This window comes from Leucopleurus acutus (genome assembly GCF_964270905.1).
Source record: "Leucopleurus acutus genome assembly, chromosome: 19".
Lineage (NCBI taxonomy): Eukaryota > Metazoa > Chordata > Mammalia > Artiodactyla > Delphinidae > Leucopleurus > Leucopleurus acutus.
Genome location: NC_139161.1, coordinates 26,416,282 through 26,437,462, shown reverse-complemented (window position 1 = coordinate 26,437,462; position 21,181 = coordinate 26,416,282). Strand labels below are relative to the sequence as shown.

The following is a 21,181-nucleotide window of genomic DNA, read 5'->3' as shown; positions in this document are numbered from 1 at the left end:
AGCCGAATTATTCTGATACATAATACCTACCTGGATTCTCCTTCATCCTCCACGTGTTCACAATGGACAGAGTTGAGAGCACTGACTCTCTTATAATCTTGAGGGGTCAGATATAAATATTTGTATCCCTGTGGGAAACACAAATAGTTTTCAACTCATTATTTGCCATCACCACAGAAGACCCAGCAAGGCATGCATAATGCAGCTTGTTCCAAAGCTGGCTTTAAATCTCCAAATCGTGTCTCAGAGTTACTGTCTCATAGAATACTACCATAGACAGTTCTTTGAAAGACGGAAGTGCCTATTTCTGCAGTCACTGACTGTGTCCTTGAAACAAGATATCTTGTAGCTACAACTCCAGGTATACTCCACTCATTTCCTTTTCATCAAGGTTAAAGGGTCATTCTCTAATCTTTACTGACACCTCTACTAAAGATATCAACACAAAATTAAAGAATTATATGAATTACTATTCTTCATTTTCTCAAATCCATAGTACCATCAACATATAGACGGGTCAAGGATAATTGAGAGCATCACAAAACTAGGATATTCAGTCTTAAAATCAGAAGTCTATGCAGTGCTAATGATCAGTAATCACTGAGCTCATACCTTTTGCTTTTCTAAATAAACAAATTCTAATCCCTATGTACATTAAAAAATTATACTAACACTTCATAACTGACTTATTTTTATACATTCATATACACACTCACATAGAAACTAGTTATTTAATATGTGTGTTCACCTTAAGTGAATCAGTCACTCAGAAAAAAAAAAAAAAAGGAAGCAGAGAAAAACTTTTAAAATACTATGAGAAATTATGTCCACCATTTAACTGAATTTGTCCCACAGGGAGCACAACATGCCAGAGACATGAATTTGAATTTGCCACTGATTTTGCCTGACTTATGACGAGAATGCCCTGTAGCACTGAGTGTCAGTAGTATGTCTGTCAGCACATATTTACTGAGTGCCTATTATGTGCAAGATACTGTTTACGACACAGAACAAACAGAAAGGAACAAAACAGGCAAAAATTCCTGGCCTTGTACAACTCATTTTCTAGTAGGTGAGTCAGAAAATACACAAAGTAAATAAGTTAAGCATACAGTGTTAATGGGAATAATGTTTAAGGAAAAAATAAAATAGAGGAAGGAGACAGGAGAGTTGGCAGAGTTGAACTTTTAGAAGAATAGCCAGGGAAGGCTTTAATGAAAATGTCATTTGAGCCAAGACCTGAAGAACTGAGGAAATGAGACATGAGGATATTTGGGGGAAAAGCATTCAAGCAGAAGGAACCACAAGTGTGAAGCTGCTGAGTGTGTCCAGCAGGCTCAAGAAACAGTGATAAGGCTGGTAGAGCCACAGTGTAGAATCAGGTGGGAGCAGCAAGAGAACAAGGACGGAGTGGTACTGGAAGGCCAATCTAGGGAGGGCCTTGCAGGTAACTATATGGTTCCTGGCCCTCACTTGAGTGAGCTGGGAAGCGTTTAAAGGGTTTTTTTTTTTTAAGGGATATATATATATATATATAAATGAATTTATTTATTTATCTTTGGCTGTGTTGGGTCTTCGTTTCTGTGCGAGGGCTTTCTCTAGTTGCGGTGAGCAAGGGCCACTCTTCATCGTGGTGCGCGGGCCTCTCACCGTCGCGGCCTCTCTTGTTGCGGAGCACAGGCTCCAGACGCGCAGGCTCAGTAGCTGTGGTGCACGGGCTTAGTTGCTCCACGGCATGTGGGATTTTCCCAGACCAGGGATCGAACCCATGTCCCCTGAATTGGCAGGCAGATTCTCAACCACTGCGCCACCAGGGAAGCCCTTTAAAGGGTTTTAATCAGAGGTAAGTTTTGAGTTGTGATCTGATTTACATTTAACTGGATCATTCCATTTTCTGTTGAGAGTAGACTTTGGGTAGGGGTAGGGGCAAGGCCAGAAGCAGGAATGTCAATTAGGAAACAATGCAATAAATGCAGTAAGAGGTGGCAGGGACTTGGACTACTGTGTAGCAGTGGAAGTGCTCAGAGATGGTTGGATTCTGGATATATTTTGAAGGTCAGGATGTACACATGAGTTATTGACAGAGAGGAAGTGGGATATGAGAAAGAGAGGTCAAGGATAACTCCAAGGTCGTTTACTTAAATGAGGAATAGAGATATCATTTATTGAGACAGAGAATATTGTGGGAAGAACAGATTTAAGGAAAAAGATTAGAAGCTACGTTTAGGCAGATGTGCAGGTAGAGATGTTGAGTCTGGATACATGAATCTGAAGTTCAGGGGCAGGATATAAATTTGGAAGTTTATCAGTTTATAGATGGAATTTAAAGCTTTAAGACTGCATCACCAAGGGGAGGTGAATACAGAAAAGAGGAGAGGTCCAGGCACCAAGCCCTAAAACACCTTTTCGTTTTCCTTCTTACCTCACCTTCCATACAAGCTATCCTGCCACAGCACCAGGTGAGAGGCACTGGGCCCTGTGGGGTTGAGGCTGGGGAGTCCTAGACTTCTTGGTCCTGCCACAGCCTCTGTGGCACTGACATGTGTCTCCATTCACATTTTTTTTTATAATTAAAAAATATTGAGATAAAATTCACATAACATAATACTGGCCATTTTAAAGCGTACAGTTCAGTAGTTTTTAGTATATTCAGATGCTGTGTAACCACCACCGCTATCTAATTCCAGGATATTTCCATCACCCCCAAAAGAAATACTGTATTTATTAGAGGTCGCCAACAATTCCCATATACTTTTAAAATGAATTTTACTGAAGCATAATTTACGTGCAATAAAATCCATCAGTTTTAAGTGTTGTAGTTTGACGAGTTCTGACAAATGTATACACTTGTGTGTAATCGCCACCACAATCAAAATATAGAATATTTCCATCATCCCCTGACACTCTTACATTTAAAGATGTAAAAGGCAGCAAAGGAAACTGAGAAAGAGTGGCTGGTGTGTGGGGGGGGTGTAAAAAGGAGACTGTAGGTTCCTGGAAACCAAGAGGAGAAAGTATTTCAAGGATGAAGGAGTAACCAACCACATGGAATACTGCTGAAATGTCAAATAGGTGAGATTCAGATTTTAACAATATGGAATCAATGGCGACCTTGACAAAAGCAGCTCTGATGGAATGGTGAGGGTGCAAGGGGGACTGATATGGGTTCCAGAGGGGATGGGAGGGAGAAGAGTATCTGGAAACAGCAAGAAGAGAAACTCTTTTAAGAAGTCTTGCTGTAAAGGGAAGGAAAAAATAGGGTAGGGTTAGTGACTGGAGGGGTAAGTGTCTGTGTGCTAAAAAAGGAGTATATTTAATAGAGAGGGAAAAAGTGATGATGTAAGAAAGAAGGGGGAGAAGTTTTGATCTACATCCTTAAGTTGGCAATAAGGAAAAGGGTCAAGCATAGCGGGATTGGCCTTAGATAGAAGCAGGGACCGTTCATCAAAGTACAGGAGAGAAGGCGGAGAATAAGAGCACAGATGCAGATATACAGGAGCTCGTGGAGGCTCTCTTCTAATTGCTTCCATTTTCTCAGTGAATTGGGAAGCAACATCATCAGCTAAGAGTGAGGATGAAGGAAGAGGGTGTTGGAGGTTTGAGGAGAGAGATGTCAAACTGTCAATCAGGAGGTTGGTAAGCTTGAATTTAAAGACCAGTCAACAGCACTGTGTATTTTCCTCCATCAGTGTTCAGCTATGCAGGTGAGGGAAAAGGAGTAGATGGAGAGAGTTGGATTTAAACAAGGTTTCTGTACAGACACAGAGCAAGCGGAATGAAGAGAAAAAGCAAAGAAATTGAAGGCATGGGAAAAGTAGTGATTACGATCATTAGCCTATGGTAGACTTTGGATTTAAGGCTGGATAGGAATAAAATGAGTATGTAAGGAGGGAGTGAAGAGCAGAAGAAAGGTGGCAGGATCAATAGTTGTAGGTCTTGGTGAGTGCAAAGGATTATTGGACTTGGGGTACTAAAGAGAGTGAGCTGGAAAAATAGGACAGAGAAATGGCAAAGGAAGGGATGCTCGAAGTTGACATTATGGGGAATGAGAGGCTGATCTGGGATGTAGGATAGGACCACTGGGGGAGAGGAAGTCAAGGATCCAAGAGGCTAGATAATAGGATGAATCATCTATGAATATATAGCAATCGTCAAGAATGATAACAGGACTGTAGTACTGGAGAGAGTGACAATGTGCCAGCAACTAAAAGATGCAAAGAAGAGGGAGTAGCCAAAGGGTAGGGAACACTATAATAAGGAGCAGTGATGGTGCGGCACAGTCTGATGACATGAGATTCAAAGAAAGGAGTTTTCAGAGAGAAGGGAGGGAAAAGGGTCTGGAAGTAGCAGTGAGGCACTAGCAAGAAGCTATTTTCCTCCAGGCTCAGTGGTACAAGGGAAAGAGAAACCAGTCACCATTTAAGAGGGCTACAGGGGAAGAAGAGTCTTCAGAGGACAGGCAGGTTTCAAGTAGAGCAAGATTAGAGAACAATCAGAGAAGAAGCTGAGGATATAAGAGATTTTGCTGATGACTGACCATAAGTCTTGGAAGCCAAAGGAGAATAATTTAAAGGTATATATTTTGGGCTTCCCTGGTGGTGCAGTGGTTAAGAATCCACCTGTTAACGCAGGGGACATGGGTTCGAGCCCCGGTCCGGGAAGATCCCTCATGCCACGGAGCAACTAAGCCCGTGAGCCACAACTACTGAGCCCACGCGCCACAACTACAGAAGCCCGTGTGCCTAGAACCTGTGCTCTGCAACAAGAGAAGCCACCACAATGAGAAGCCCACGCAGCACAATGAAGAGTAGCCCCTGCTCGCCACAACCAGAGAAAGCCCGCGTGCAGCAACAAAGACCCAATGCAGCCAAAAATAAATAAATAAATAAATTTATAAAAACAAAAAAAACTTCTACCTCTCTCTACACACGTACACACACACACGCGCGCGCACACCCGTACGGTAACTTGAAGTATTATCTTTTCTTAGTCTGTACCTTGTAAGGATCCTCAGGATCTACCCAGGCTACGTGAAACATGTGACGAATTTCCTCTGCCAGTCCAATTCTTGCTCCACTGTTGGCTGCTACATAGATGCGTGGGATGCCCTCTGCCCTGGCAAGCTCAGAAGCTCTGAGAAACAGCAAATCCTCCTGGGGGCCAAAGGACCCGATTCGGTATGTGATATCATTGCCAATAACAATGATATCTCGGCCTTCTGGATATTCTGGACTTTTAAGGGTCATTTTCCAAGCTACCATGCCAATCTGCAAAGGCATAAACAAACAAACAAATAAATACAAGCTTCTTACATGCAGAATTATTTTTCAGGTTACTTGAAGATATCAGACTGCACGTAGACACAACCTGCAGGTAAAGATATGCATTGCTAAAGAGCCCAGCTCCCTGCGGGAAACTAGAACAAATATTCTAGCACACTTCTCTAAGATTATGTTGAGAATAGCTGGTTTACTGTATATGTATTTCACAGTTGTCTCAATTTCTTCTTTGGGTCTGTTCGAAGAAGACGGAAAAACCAAAGTCTAAATGCACTCAGGCTATGTGTGGAAGAATACTGGGGCACTGGGAATTAAATCCGGGATGCCCTACCTTACTACCCTATCTACTAAGATATCGTTTGTGAGATTCTTTCCAAGAAATCTTTAACACACAGGAGAACAGAAAGAGGACTACCTCTCATGGACTATACAACTTTTACAACCCTGGGTCCTTTTATTGTCCTCTAATATTTGACAGAAATAATAGCAACATTCTTTACAGGCTTGCTTCAGGTATCTTCCATTTCTGCAAGAATTTGCTGTAGCTCAACACTGCATCCTTGTGACCATCTCTTGCTGATTTCTCCCAACACTAGAAAACCAAAGGATGCAAGTAACCAACCTCTTGCTGCACTATGATATATATAAATCTCTGCGCACTGTTCAGTAGCATCTGGCCAGCCACACAAATAAATGATACTGACTTAATAGGCAGGGGTGACATGTCTCTTCCCAAACCCTCACAGCCCTCTCCTCTTTTAATCCCCTTCTATATGAGAACTAGTCACTCCTTCTACTTGTTTGTTCGCTAGTGCCCTTTCTTTTCTACTCACTCATTCCCCAGTTAACGGCTGCAGTTTTTCATGTCTGCCTGTCTGTTTCCCTATACCTAGAGAGGTAATGCTTTCCATTCTTTTTTTTTTTCCTGTTTCTTTCTGTCTCCCCCGCTTCCCACCACCACCACTCGCCCCCAAACACAAAGCCTACCAGACGAGCATTCCTGGTCCTGCCTAATGGAGCCCAGCCACATCTGCAGCCTTGGTCCCTCATCCCTGGGCTGCTGCATATCATCTCATTGTGGAGCCAGCCATCAAGAAGGGCCATGAACAGATGTAAATAGCAGCACCCCTGGAAAGCCACATGCATCACCCAGACTCAACCGGGCCAGTGATCATAAGCTCTGAGTACACATTTCTCAATCCAATTGCACATCCACTGTAATCAGGCTGGTTGAAGCTTTCCACACAGCTATTTGTGATTCTCAGCATTAAGAAATATATCTATATGAAACACCTACAGATAAATATAAGCTATTTAATATATACCACTGGCCAAATACAAATCAAAATCGATATAATACATAGAAAAAAAATCCAGTCACCTTCTGAGGTAAGGCAGTATTACTCTATCTGCTCATTAAAGACAGAGAAAAGGAAGAAGAAACAGATCATCCAAAAAACAGCACAGAGAAACTCCAAATATCAGGATAATTTTGGTCATAGTTTTTAAGAAGCTGATCAATATGGTGCCCACGTGGGGAAAAATATTTTAACTGCCTTCTCACGTGGCCCTCTAATCCAGCATCTCTTTTGTTTTTCAGGAAGGAAAAGCTATTTCCTCTAAATGCATTTGTAGTTAGGAAGATTGGGCTCTACACCGAATTTTATGACATATTAACTTTGGCCACCTAGGCCAGAGTAGCTTAGATACAAGCCCAGAAGAATCTACTTTAGCATTTGCATGCGAATGCAAACACTGTGTCTATGTGGCACTGGGCAAGCAAATAACACTCTTATCTTTTGCTATTACCTGGGGACTCTGTGTCACTTGGGCAGTCAGTTCAGCAATTGGCCAGGTCATTATGCTTGCAATATTGACTTCTAATTATTAGTAGTACCTTTTAAAAAATTAATTAATGAATTTATTTTTGTCTGCGATCGGTCTTCGTTGCTGTGCGCAGGCTTTCTCTAGTTGCAGCGAGCGGGGGCTGCTCTTGCGGTAAGCGGGCTTCTCATTGCGGTGGCTTCTCTTGTTGCGGAGCACGGGCTCTAGACGCATGGGCTTCAGTAGTTGTGGCTCGTCGGCTCTAGAGTGCAGGCTCAGTAGTCGTGATGCATGGGCTTAGTTGCTCCGTGGCATGTGGGATCTTCCTGGACCAGGGCTTGAACCCATGTCCCTGCATTGGCAGGCGGATCCTTAACCACTGTGTCACCAGGGAAGTCCCTTGACTTCTAATTAGGTGTCAACACAGCAGCACCAAGAACACACTACTCTTAATGTCTTTCTAAAATGTGTCCCTTATCAACTGTCCCCCTCCCCACTTAAAAAGTACCAGTACAGAATGGAGAGTGTTGTGTGAGTCTTGGTACAGTGAGATTCCTCATTGGAAGAGATTAAGTTTTGAATAAGCACAATGGATAAATCTCTAAGGAAGAATCTGTTGCTCAATTTATATTAAAAATTAGATTTTACTGCTAATCAAATGACGGGATACATAATGGTGAACATGGGCTTGGGAGTCAAACAAACTTGGATCCACATCTAAGCCCTACCACTTATTAACTGTGTGACCTTGGGAAATTCACTTAACTTTATCGAGCTTCAATGTCCCCACATACAAAATTAAGAAAATATTACCTATGGGGTTGATGAAAAACTATTAGAAGCAGTAATCTATTATATTAACTCTAACATACAAAGTTTGCCTTTGTCTCTCCTCTCAACCTATCCAAATCTCACCCGTTCCATAAAGCTTCATTCAAATTCCATTTCCTCAGAAAAGCTTCCCCTAGTCTAAAGTGACTCCTTTCTTCTGATCACCTACTAAGACCTTCATATAGAGAATTCATTTGATAATTAATCACATATGGCCTAGGACAGCTTTTAGCTTGCCAGCTTGAACCATCATATCATCTATCCCAGTGCATAGCAGGACTCCTACACATTTCTACACATAATATGGGAGTAAAAAATACTTGCTGGTTCCACAGTCATTTCATTTTTTAAATGATACGTGGAAAATAGTCAACACCAAAAGCTTAGAACATCGTGCATGACTTATCTCTAGGGATCACAGAATAACAGTACTAAATATCATTAAAATATTTTATTTTTAAAAAATAATAAGAATAATAGCTACCATTAATCGTACACTTACAACATGCTGTACTATACTATAAATGTTAATAAATACTGATAATAGTTAGGAGGTTAAGCTGGAAAATCTGCCTGTCTTGGTTCAAATTTCAGCTTTACATGAGCTGTATAGCCTTGGACAAGTCACTTAACCTTAACCTTAACCTCAATTTTTCCAATTATACAATGGGGATAACAATATCTTTCTGGAGGGACTGTTGAGAGGAACACCACATTAAATTAGTACAGAGCCTGCCATATAAAAGTCCTCAAATAGTAGCTATTATTATTATTAATTTTAAAAACAGCTGTTATTATTGCCATGAGAAAACCAAGGCACAGAGGACTTAAGTAACTTGTCCTATACCGAGTGTGAATGATTTATTCTTTAAAGTATGATTCACATAATTTCATTTACTAGAGAAATTAAGGAAGTATGTTCCAGACTACTGCCACTGCACTTAGCTGAAACGATATGGAAACATGAACATCAATTATAACACAAACATAAATGTCGTTGACACCTAAAGGCAATGTGGTACCCTGGATTGGATCCTGGAGCAGAAAAAGGTCATTAGTAGAAATATTGGTGAAATCCAAAACAAAGTCTGTATTTTATTTAACAGTATGGTATTATACCAATGTTAATTTCTTAGTTTTTATAATTATAACATGGTTATATAACGGAATAATGTTAGGGGAAGCTGGGTGAAGGTTAATGGAGGTTAAATGGGAACTCTGTATGATTTTTGTAACTCTTCTGTAAATCCAACATTATTTTAAGATAAAAAGCTGAAAAAATAAATGTCATGATAAAAACTTTTTTAGAGGGAATATATTGACTAGTGAGGTCATTGTTAGTGTTCTGTTCAGCCTTATAAAATGGTGGCTATGAAGACTATGAACAGTATTTTAAAATACCCATGACGTAATGCTAAATTTAAAGAAGCAGGATAACAAAATTGCATGCATACCATAATAACTCTGAGAGGCAAAACGGTGTGGTAGTCAAGGGCACAGACTCAGAAACTATATTCTACAAATCTGAATCTAATGTAGTCTGACTCTGACAGAATAGAGGTTCAGTCAGTTTTCTAGCCACACAACCTTAGGTAAGTTAGTAACCTCTATATGCCTGAGTTTCCTCATCAGTAAAATGGGGTAATAATAACCTATTGTATTAAGTCTGCTGTGAAGACTAAATACATGTTAAATCTTATAGTAAGTGTTACAACACACGCACACATGCATACACACACTATCTCTATCTAAAAGCTTGTTGGGGGCTGGGGGGAAGGGAAATAAAGAAACATAGCAAAATGGGATGATAATCATTTAGGATGATGGGACTGTGAATTTTTTCCCCATTTTCCAAATTTCTTTAATGTGTTTATGCCTTCATAACTTAAAAATTTTATAAATTAAAAAGGGAGGGCTTCCCTGGTGGCGCAGTGGTTGAGAGTCTGCCTGCCGATACAGGGGACACGGGTTCGTGCCCCAGTCTGGGAAGATCCCACATGCCGCGGAGCGGCTGGGCCCTTGAGCCATGGCTGAGCCTGCGCGTCCGGAGCCTGTGCTCCGCAACGGGAGGGGCCACAACGGTGAGAGGCCCGCGTACCACAAAAAATAAATAAATAAATAAATAAATAAAAAGGGAGAAAAAAACTACCAAATATTTCTTCACTGGGTAACAGGTACATGGGAGCTTATATTATTATCTCTAGCGCACATTTGAACATTTTCACAGTGAAAAAAAAAATTTTAAGGAGAAAAAAAAATCTCACCAACCCAACATATTTCTCATGTTTTAGAGGAACTGACTCTAAGTTTTAGTTATACTACAACAGATCACATTTATATAAAATTTAAAGAGAGGAATAAACATATGAAAACTTAAAATCAAGACTCACCTTAAAGGGAGAAGAGTCTCAAGAACTGTCTTAGTCTGTTGGGGCTATCATTTCCTTTTTTAAAAAGAAATGCTCTGCAATGATGTGGTATAATGTAAACATATGTATATATAGGTTTATACAATATTAATATCTCTACCTTAGAAGTACTGGCTCAGTGTTTTTCTGGTCTGATAGTTAAATACATATTTATACTTTTAAAGTCAATATTTGTACAATAGACAAGAACAGTGCCTATCAGCTAAATACATATTTAGGACTGTACCACATGTACTCCAAACATGTACTAAAATCAAAAGCTTATATTTATACAGAGCCTTTCATCTTGAAGGGGGCTAAAGAGCTTTACAAACATGTACATAAAAGGACATTTGCACTGATAGGCAGGCAAGATATCAATTCACCCGCTCCCCTATTTCTTCCAGCAGTCTGGGGTAGGAACACATGGTGTCAACAGATGCAGGTCTGTAACAGCTGCAAAGACATGTAACACAATAATCCACTATACCCAGTCACTGAAAGAGGGCTTGCAACTTGAGAACAGCAACTGCTCTCCTCCAGTGCAGAAGCACCACGGCCATTGCCAGCTTTGTGTTTTTAAATTATTCTCTACCAAACTCAACTAATCACCTGACAAAATTGAATTTGATACTGGAAATGGTTTCTGAATGCAAAGTACTTTGTCTGATGATGAAAACTAGTTTGAAAAACGCTTTCCTCTGCCCTTGTTAGATTTAGAAAAAAAAAAGGGGGTCACAACATTCAGGAGAAATGGTTCAAAATATTCTATCTAAGAATAGCTTTGTCTCAGAGGATTGGGTCATTACTTCAGAAGACAGTCATATTTTCCTCCCATTTAATTAGGACACCGTAAGTTTTTCAGTCAAATTACTTTATATGGATGGGGTCTATCTATATTATACACACAATGGAGGTTTTATATTGAAAATTCTGCAATCACTATATAAAAGCATACACAAGTGTGACAATGTGATTAGGAATATGACATTCACTGACTTCACCTAAGCCAAGCTGCCCTGTATGTTAACTTAAAAATAACAACCGAAGGAAATTCCATCACTGGATCCTCTTGTTTCAGCTTCTCTCTCCCTCCAACGTTTCTACGCAATAAAACCTAGTGAAAATGACACTCCAGGACTAAGGGCTAAGGACGACTAAAGGGCTAAGGAAGCAACAAAGTGAGCACATGTAGCCTGAAAGGGGCTTGTCAGAGTGGCTGGGTTTATGGTCTAACGAGTGTCAGACTCGGGCTTTCGGTCCCTGGCAGTGCCACTGACTTCTTCCCTGACCATTGTCTTGCCGAGAGAGGCATGGACTAACCAAGTGGTTCTAGGGACTTACCGCCAATTATAGTTTCATTAATATAGCCATAAATCAGTTTTTAAAATATCTAATTTCAGATTATTTTTGATAACAGAGCATTCCAATTAGCAGGCTTCTTAGGTGTAGGATTATCCACCTAAACTAATTACCTTAAAGTGAGAAAGGGAAGAGGTTCAAAAGAGTTACCGTGAATAAGTTAAGGATCAGCAGAAATAAACATTTGTTTTCCTTATACAAGTTCTAAGGAAGAAGATATTTCTTTGGCCACAGTCTGATCCTGGAATAAACACGCGCAAGCAAGGGAGGAGGGGATGGGGCGGAGAAGGCAAGCAGAAGAGAACAGTCTTATTTAACTGTTTTTATGTGGGTAAAATGATTTGTGCTACAGTATTTCCATAAGAAGTGGGACCATTATTTTCCTGTAGAAACACATTTGGTTTGAAAAGTATCACTGGACAGGACGTGAAAATCAAACCGAATGAATTATTCACAACCTCCGATCAGAGGTGATCATTATTTCTGATGCTCCAAACAGTGATTAGGATTCTGCCCTGAGATGTCATTTTCTCGCTGAGTAACACCAGTGATACAGAAAGGCATTATCTATCTATTCATATGTGTATTTTTTCTCCTGGGAGGACCTCGGTTTAATGTTACTATAACAGATAATAAAAACATGATAATATTAACATTTATTCTGATGACGCCCATAAATGCCATTAGTCTGACACAAAGTGTCAACACTAATCATGACCCCAAATTAACACCAAAATTGACATCAACATTAATTGTACTATCAGTGTGAATAGAAGGTACAAGTGTACATATGCACATGTATACACCTGCACTTTCCAAAGCTGCTGCTACCACAAAGTAAAACAACAATATTTAAGCTCAATAAAGAAATCTGAAGGGAAAGCTAAGGGGCACAACAGGACAGGAATTTGTTGTCAAGGATGTAAGAAGCATTCAAGTCTAGCTATGCCGTGGGAAGTAGAAAGGGAGTATCTTTGCCACAGCTGCCTTTCTTGTATCTCCACACTTTGAGTTCATCGGTAATAATATCTTTCTATATGGACCCAAACACAGGTTAGACTGTGGTTGAGATGTTGAAGCTTTATTTATTTTCCATGCTGAAAGTCTAAAAGTTGAGTGTTTCTGGCAAAGCCTCCAGTAGCTATTGTGCTACTACTGCTAATGCTGGGAAGATGACTATCCGACAAGGCTCTGGGGCAGAAATATAAAGAATCCTAGAACGTTAGAGCCGAAACAGACCCAGGCAGCATCTGCATCATGAAGATGAAAAAACTAAGATCCAGAGAGAAGAAATATGAACTTGAGTTCCTTTTCAGACAGATAACAAAATGCTACCTTTCCCCCTTCCTTCTGTATGTTGGATGGAATACTTCACTTTTAATTAGATACTATCAAAAAATAATTACAATTTTAACTTATATTAGAACCTCGTGGGAAAAAAAATACATCATGAAATATTAGCAAACACTGTATAGGTCTTAAAAGGTGTATTTTTAAACCATAAGGCAATGCAATATTTGACTTAATTTGTGCCATTCAGAAAAAACATGCTGAAAAAAAGTCAATGCCTTCCATGTTGTATTATCTTCTGGATATCATGTTCCGTTGCCTAGTGTCGTGTGAGCACATAAAGGAGCTGAAAACAATTTTCTTAACAGCTGAAAAAGTCTTTTTTTCATGCTTGGATAATTCAAAAATGGCTGAACAAACTTACCTCAACCCTTCTAAAAAGCGATAAAAGGATAAGAAAAATATCATTTTTAGAGCAAAAAATTTTCTTCCCAAAGGTAATTCTTTGAAAATGTTACCAAAGATTAGAAATAGTAATTTTAAACAGGGGAATTGTTTCTTCCTGTACTATTTATATGCTTGAAACCACAGTAATTTTACACATGTACACACAATGCTTTAACAAACATACCAATTTTTAAAAACACATGCAATGGAGCACATACAAGCCAGTGGTATTTGAGAAATGGGGTGCCGGAGTGACTGGTTGATAGGGAAATTAACCAAGCTGGCCTACCACAGTTCAGAAAGCCTCCCCCATTAATCATGTAAACGAATGTTGAACTCTGATGCTCCACGCTACACTTCATCCTCTGGTGTCATCTGTTGCTGTCCTGATGTTCATTATTGCCTCTGGTTGGAGCTGTAAAATTTCTTGACATAGGGTACTATATCACACCCTTTTTCTGTAAAATCTTAAAAATTAAGATGTATGAAAATGCTGGCAAGTTCATCCTTTTGTTTAAAGGCTAACTTTAAGGACTTACTTTTGAAAGGCACTGAGGAGCCCTCCGCAAGTGCTGCTTTGGTTGGCCAAGGGATGCATTAGGATTTTCAAGGTCAGTCAAGCTCATTGGGCCTTGGTTTGCTACTAATGAAATAAGTCAAAATCAACTAATCGACCCGATGAGAACTCTCCAGCTCCAATAACAGACATTAAGAAGGAATTTGAAGAAAAATATATACATCCCAGAAGAACAGTGTTAGGAATTCATTAGAAGTAATTCCACGGCAGCAAGACCTAGCTTTCAAAAGTAGCCTCAATATTTTTCTAATGAGGGACTCAACTTTGGTTCTGAAGAGCGTTTCAGACAAAGACTTGTAGCCAAACACACTCACTAAGAATGAGGCTAAAAGAAGAAAAGTGCACAATAATTTTAAATAAAACGATCTTACCATGTATTCCGTAATATGTCTTTTTCTGTACTTGAAATTCCTATCTTGCTAGGCTAAAAAGATTCAAAATTGGTTTTTTAAAGTCCTTGATGAAAAATAAGGTAAGTGCAAATTATGAATGTTTATATATAATCAGTGGAATGTGATACTTTTCTGCCGAGGATCTCAAAGCACTTAGAAACATTCTCCCATCTTCAGGGACAGATTGGTGGCAAGGACCATTAGTCTCTTTTTATAACTTGAACAGTCAGTGCACAGACCATGATCCTGTTTTTCAGATCTGCTTTTCTTGGGTCTATTTCAGAGCTCACCTTCAGCATGCTACAATACAAATATGCCTCTTTTCCAACACACATCTAAAAGACTGATATGGACTCAATTTCCACACCCAGCATGAAAAGGTAAACTGATTTCATAAGAATGAAACAAAAGCACAGTAAAATACATCTAAATTAGCTTCCCATTCATGGAGCTATTCTGAGGTTAAATCGAGTAAAACAATAGGCAAAAGCCTAATGTTAAACTAGAAAAATACTTGGGTTTTGTTCGCATGAGAAATGGTCAACCCTTTCCTTACTCAACTCAAGCCCACAAACGCTCTCTCCAGTCAGTTTCAAAGCATCATGGATGGCACTAGAATTTAAGTCCAGGATAGCCCAAGCAATTCCTTTGAGAGTATGGAAAATGTCAACCAAGTGAATTAAGACAGAGGGTTATGGTGGTTTTCTAAAATAAGAGGTCCTTTGGGTTAAGAGGTCCAGCCTAAGAACTGTCAAAATAGATCTACTAATTAATTTCTTCCAATCTTTCAGGCTTACATAAGCTTACCAACCTCCTTTCCCTATCCAACTCCTAAATTTTATTTTTGTTTTTACACTCAAATTAGAGATTTCAAAGGATTATAGCAAAAATAAGTGAGACTCAGTGTCAAAATGGTAAGATTTATTTAAGCTAGTCAATAGATGCAGGGATATTTGTCATATCACTCCATATTTTTCTATAAGTTAGAAATATTTTATAATAAAAAAGTTAAAGAGATAGTTACACCTTCGTGGAACTGGACAACAGTACCTTGCCAACAATTAGACGACAGTTAAATACAGGCAAGGCTGAGCAGTTCTAGAACTGAATTCTTAATCCCCACCATTTCATCCCCCAGAACATAAAGCAGAACTGAAACCAAGATACCAGTCATAATGGCAGCTAGCCTTCGAACTTTAATTTATACTACTTATTTCCCTCCTCGATCATCCTCTTTCTAAAAAATGTTTCCTGTAAAAATGTGCAATCATCATGTAAGATTCAACAGATCTCCACCCAAAGGGTTAAGAGAGCAATTGCACGTTGTGGGAACACTAGGCAAAGCCTACCATACCAACTGAAAAAAAAGGGCAGGATACTGCTGGATTTGCCTCACCAAACAGGGCAATTCAAGAGGCTTATCTGAAGGCTAGGCTGCTGAGAAGGAAAAACCCTGACACCTAGTGCCCATCTGAAAAAACGAAGTCTTGGAGCCACTACAATTTTAAGCCTGGCAGTGTGTGTGGAGGTGACCACCAAATTGCATTCAATCTGGAACATACTTAACTCTCAGAAAAATTTTAAGGAAAAAATGTAATGCCATGCAAGAATTCCAGTCTCTAACTACCAATCCTTTTTGGAGTACACATCCTAAACCTAATTATTATATCTGCTTCTAGACACAGCATCTTCTCATCGCAGATTTTCATTACGACAGGAGCAACGAGAGGGAATGGATAGATTCATATTGTTGAAAAGCCCATGTTCTGAAACAGTAAGGAAAACAGGGTCCTCATTTCTATCCACACTAATTTTGCTATAAAAGGTGCCTGTCTATCGTATCTTTCAGCATTGCCCAATTTGGAGATTCATCATCTAGTTCACAGAGCAGTTAAAGGAAATATAATAAAAGAATGCTAATAACATTTCAGAATATATAAGAACACAGTCTCAAGAAGGCCAGTGCTTTCTTTGTCCTACCAGGCAAAGTTAAGTTGTTCTCCGTCAAGTCGGTTACAGACGTTGGCTTGATCTTAGCCTGAGCCTTTTAATAACAGGATTTGGTGCGAAAAGCAGCTACATTGGATTGTGAACTGTTACTCAAAGTGTTCCCACCTACAATTACAGCTTCCACCAAATGATCAAAACAGGTTAGCGAACTGGCAGGAAAATGAAAACAATTCCCCCCAAATTGAGAAGCGGTGAACGTAGAACCGTTGGTTAGCTGCGCTTCTTCTATATCCAGGCTCAACAGCATACATTCATCTAGCTGTGTATTACATACAGTGCCCATCACAGGAGCATGAAATCAGTTTAGTCTACGTTGCAATCACATTTTCCTCAATTTTCATCTTTACTTGAAACGATTAAAAAAAAAAAAATCCTAGACAACTTATCTTTGGAGCTATTTGCAAGGAGCACAGTTCACAGATTTGGTCTACATCTTTTTTATTCCTACTCTAAACTCACACTAAATGCAATGCCATTCAAATCTGACAATGAGAAAAATGTGTTCTCCTATACCTTTCATCACGCATAAGGTGGCATTCCTTCAGTTACATCTCTCTCAGTGGGGAAGGGACAACTAGGAAAATAGAAAGGAGAGAGTAGCTAACGTCACATCAGAAGAGCTCTCTTTTGCCTGCTTTTAACTCGGCCACAATGTTCAAAATGCAGGTCACATCTCTGCTGAAACAGCCAATATTCTTCCTCAAATGGCAAACAAGTTACCTAAAACTAAATGGAACTGAACTGTTCCAAGTCCTGGTCCCATCACCTTTTTACCTATTTACTGTCCCGGAAAAAAAATCGGGAAGAAAGACTGGTTACCCACACAGCCGACGGTATGATAAGTGCAGGCTTTCTGCCTTTGATTACGGGGAGAAGCATCTCAATTCACGGGGAAACTCTGCAGGAATCTCTTGTTTTACCTGTATTCCTTATATCCATGTGCTAGCTTTGAAACCCAGAAACTCCAATCCTTCAAGGTAATGCAATATCACCCACCATGATGACCTGGTGGAGCTGTCACCTTTGGAGAACACCACATTATGATGATTTAATGGCTACGTAGCATTGACGCATTTACATTGAGCCTCGGCTCTCAGAACGTTAACAGGTCAATCTTTTATTCCTTTTTCTAATAAAACTATTTCTCAAGGCTCCGTTAGATGCCCATTCTCTTTGGGATAGGACTGATTTGCTCCCAATCTCATCAACATGAGCTCTTTTCCTTCCCCTCACATCATTCTTGGGGTAATATGTAGAGTGCCAAGCTCATGACAAACTTGTCTCTTTGGCCAAAGAAAATTAAACGGCAATTGCTGAAAGTCAACTTGCCTTGATAAAACTGGGCTCAGCACGAGGAAATACATCCTCCTGACACCTCGTCATCTCTTAGGCACAGCTGTCCCTCAGAGTTCTGACTGCTGAAACTCCATCTTTAGATTGGTCAGTCGCTCAGTGGACATGCTTCATTGTACGTTCAAGCTCTTGGTAACCGAGTTGGATACTAATACCCCAACCTCATTCCTGTTGTGCAGGATCCTATAATCTAGCTAAGGCCACTGACTGACTTCACCAGCCACGCCGGGCATTAGTCACTAAGTGCTCACAAAAGAAATCAGTCTCACTCCTCCTGAGCTCAAAGACTCAGAAACAGCAAAGCTGACACTCAGCTTCAATCCTAGTCAACCATTTGAAGGAAAGGAAAAGAGAACAAAGAAAACAGGCAACTAAGGAGGGAAAAGAGGTGGACAAGAAGAAAGTAAGAACTGACGAAAAGCAAAAAAAAATTCAAATACTATTAGATTTCTAGATTTCAAGATTATTATTAAAGCATTGGGCAAAGGAAAACATGTGGTCCCTGTATTGATGCTACTACTCATAGCCCTAGTCCTATGCTGCTGTTTAAGACATCCTTTTGCACCAAGGTTTGTTGGGTCTTAAAAGGGTTAAAAAAAACCTTTAATTTTTTTTTTATTCGTGTGTGTGTGTGTGTGTGTGTGTGTGTGTGTGTGTGTGTGTGTGTGTGGTCTTTGGGTACAGAGTCCCGTATAATAAGACTATTTGTATTCATACTGGCAGAGTAAACACTACATGTTCATGCCCAGGCAGCTCTGTGCTTGTAATTTCAGCAAGAACAGAGCTCTGTCCCTCTGGGACTTCACTATTCCCCCAGTCTCCATTCGCTCAAACAGAATGAGAGCAGAGAGAAAGCAGGACAGAAAGATCATGGCAAGAGGTTTCACACAGCACTGCAGCTAGCTTTCACGTGGCCAAAAATCTCATTTTGTGTTTTAATTACATTAGTTAAAAGCGTTTTTCTCGCAGTCCCCTGTTCACAAGGGCGCCTTCCACTCCTGAAGACTCCACTGTTCAATGAATCAGAATTTAAGTCTAGCACAATGAAGCTTTTCTTTGCTGCTGAGGGGTTCACTAAGTAGATGCTACACACAGTGGCATAAACCTCTGCCGCAACTTTGTGTGTTAATGAGTATACAGACACCTACTCTCGTCAAAATTCTACGCATCCTTTCTCCCCAGCCTCTCGCCTTTGCTATTAGATTAGAAGAACTCCTACAAGTCTGATACTCTCCATCGGGTCCAATGCTTGCATCCATCTTAATACCAAACCATCTACTTTTGGCAGCCACTGGTGTACCTGCTGAACAACCACGCACCTTGTACATACAGGAAATTTTTTTGAAAAAGATACTGCATAAAATGGGAAAAAATCACATTTATCCCCAAAGGTCTACCCAGTCTGTTTATGGTGAACACTCAGATAGAGATTACTCCTTCTAAGGATCGAGATTTATCTAGGGATTACATCTAAGGTTAAAATAAAAACATATCTCATTTTAGGCTTATTACTGTTGTTATCACTGTTGTTATAACCGTACATTAGAAGCATAGTTAGACTCAGGAAGAATCTCAGTGCACTGAGGAGGATGTGGGGTATAGGGCAGAATACGACTTTACATCATTAACAGTGTACTACAGGAGAAAGGAATCCAAAGCTAGAAAAGGCACTCCTGGATAACTATCAGACACGGGTTCTCTGTTACCTCCTTTTATGTTTAAACCCCTGGTTCTGATTGGGCCCCTTTAAGAAGAAAATATTTACCACGCTCACAGCAGTACCAGATGAAATTACCTGAGCACGAAAAAACATATCAAAAACTGTACACCAGTATGCAAAGTAAGTATCCAAATAAGGAGAAACATCAAGAAACATTCTAAATGCTTTTATTATAGAAAACTCTCAAAATTTCAAACATATACAAAAATAGAGAAAATAATCTAGTCCTATGTATCTATCACCTTGCTTCAGTTAACAACTCATGTTCAATCCTGTTTCACCTGTACTCCCACATTCACACCCCCTCATTATTCTGAAGCAAATCCTAGCGATTAGATCATTTTATCTATAACTATTTTAGTATGTATCTCTAACAGAAAACAATACTTTTTTAAAAAGCAAAATTGTAATAGCATTTTAAAAAAATGTAATACCATTATCACACTTTAAAAACTAATGATAATTCCTTGCTATCCAGTCAATGTTCTCTGGCTAAAGAATTCTACCAACAGGACTACTATTTCTACCAATAGGACTACTATGCTGCCTATGCTACTCAGATCTTAATACTATTTAATGACCACTCCCATGGAAAGCTGGTACTAGTGGGCACAAAGATAAGAAAGGGGAGAGGGGGACGCAACTACTTGCCTCATTTCCTCCTGGAAGCCTGTTCATGTGGACCAGTTGACCTTGATCATCCAACACAAGCTCAGTGTACGTCAGCATGTCTGAAGGCAGAGGGGGTGATGGAAGGAATGCTTGAGTGGACATAGACTCCCAGAGTTTGATCAGGGACTAAAGGAGGAGAAAAGTTTGACTAATCAGTAACAATTAGCATTTCAACATGAACAAAATAAATATTAAAATATCGTCAGTCTAGTTTTGCTCTTTCTTTTCCAAATGTTCTGCTGAGTGTCTAAACGTTAGACCAAATTCTAGAGCTCTCATTCTCAGTTGAAATAGATTTGTAATTGTCTTTAACATAATGTTTTTTACATGCCAAAAATCAGGCACTTTTCCAACAACATCAAACTACTGAGTGATCATGAATCAGAATGAATCAGTCCCTCTTTAAAAAAGAGAAATCCTAGAGAAACTTGGCTACAGAAGAATAACCAGGAAAGTGACATGACACTCAGCTAATACAAAGTAAACCCAAGAACACAAGAATAGAGTTTCTACTAGAGGTTCAGGGGAAGCATCCTCTTTCTAATATCTTCTCAAAGCTACAGGCCCATACACGGGAATTAGCTCACTAGAGGTGTATGACTGTAAATGTGCAAATCAAGTCTGCTCAAATTTGAGAAAACAGAGAGACACACCTATCATTTTAAAACCATTTCAATTTCCACTCCCAACTTCATATTACCAAAAATATTGCTGCATGAAGTGGGAACTAGTTTAGTTGTTTCTCGGCTTGCCTCAAAGCAACATTTAAAACCAATATGACTCATTCATACTTACAAGTCCAAATCACTGTGTTTATGTCTATTCTATAGGAAGAATTATATAGGATGTGATTTCTCTTTATGGCACTGGCACTGGGGAACAGAATCAACACTCAACTTCTAGGCTAACAACGCCGGTAATACTGAACGAAGACAGCTATGTTTCAAGGGAGAGACCTTGTAAACAAATGGTTACATAAAGGAAATCTCTTGTATTTCTGAATAATACAGGAAGTA

General features: G+C 39.6%; 1 protein-coding gene across 6 annotated transcripts in view; it reads right to left on the bottom strand.

Moving 5' to 3' along the window:
• Positions 1 to 21,181, bottom strand: part of ACACA (acetyl-CoA carboxylase alpha) — a 208,601-nt gene continuing 187,420 nt past the window's right edge. For all 6 annotated transcript variants that reach the window (XM_082861297.1, XM_082861299.1, XM_082861296.1 and 3 more), the window contains 3 exons: positions 20,145 to 20,291; positions 4,998 to 5,267; positions 1 to 128 (listed from right to left, as the gene is read on the bottom strand). In XM_082861297.1, coding sequence (XP_082717423.1) covers positions 27 to 128; positions 4,998 to 5,267; positions 20,145 to 20,291 — 519 coding nt within the window. In that variant the 3' untranslated portion in view covers positions 1 to 26. The remainder of the gene's footprint in view (positions 129 to 4,997; positions 5,268 to 20,144; positions 20,292 to 21,181) is intronic.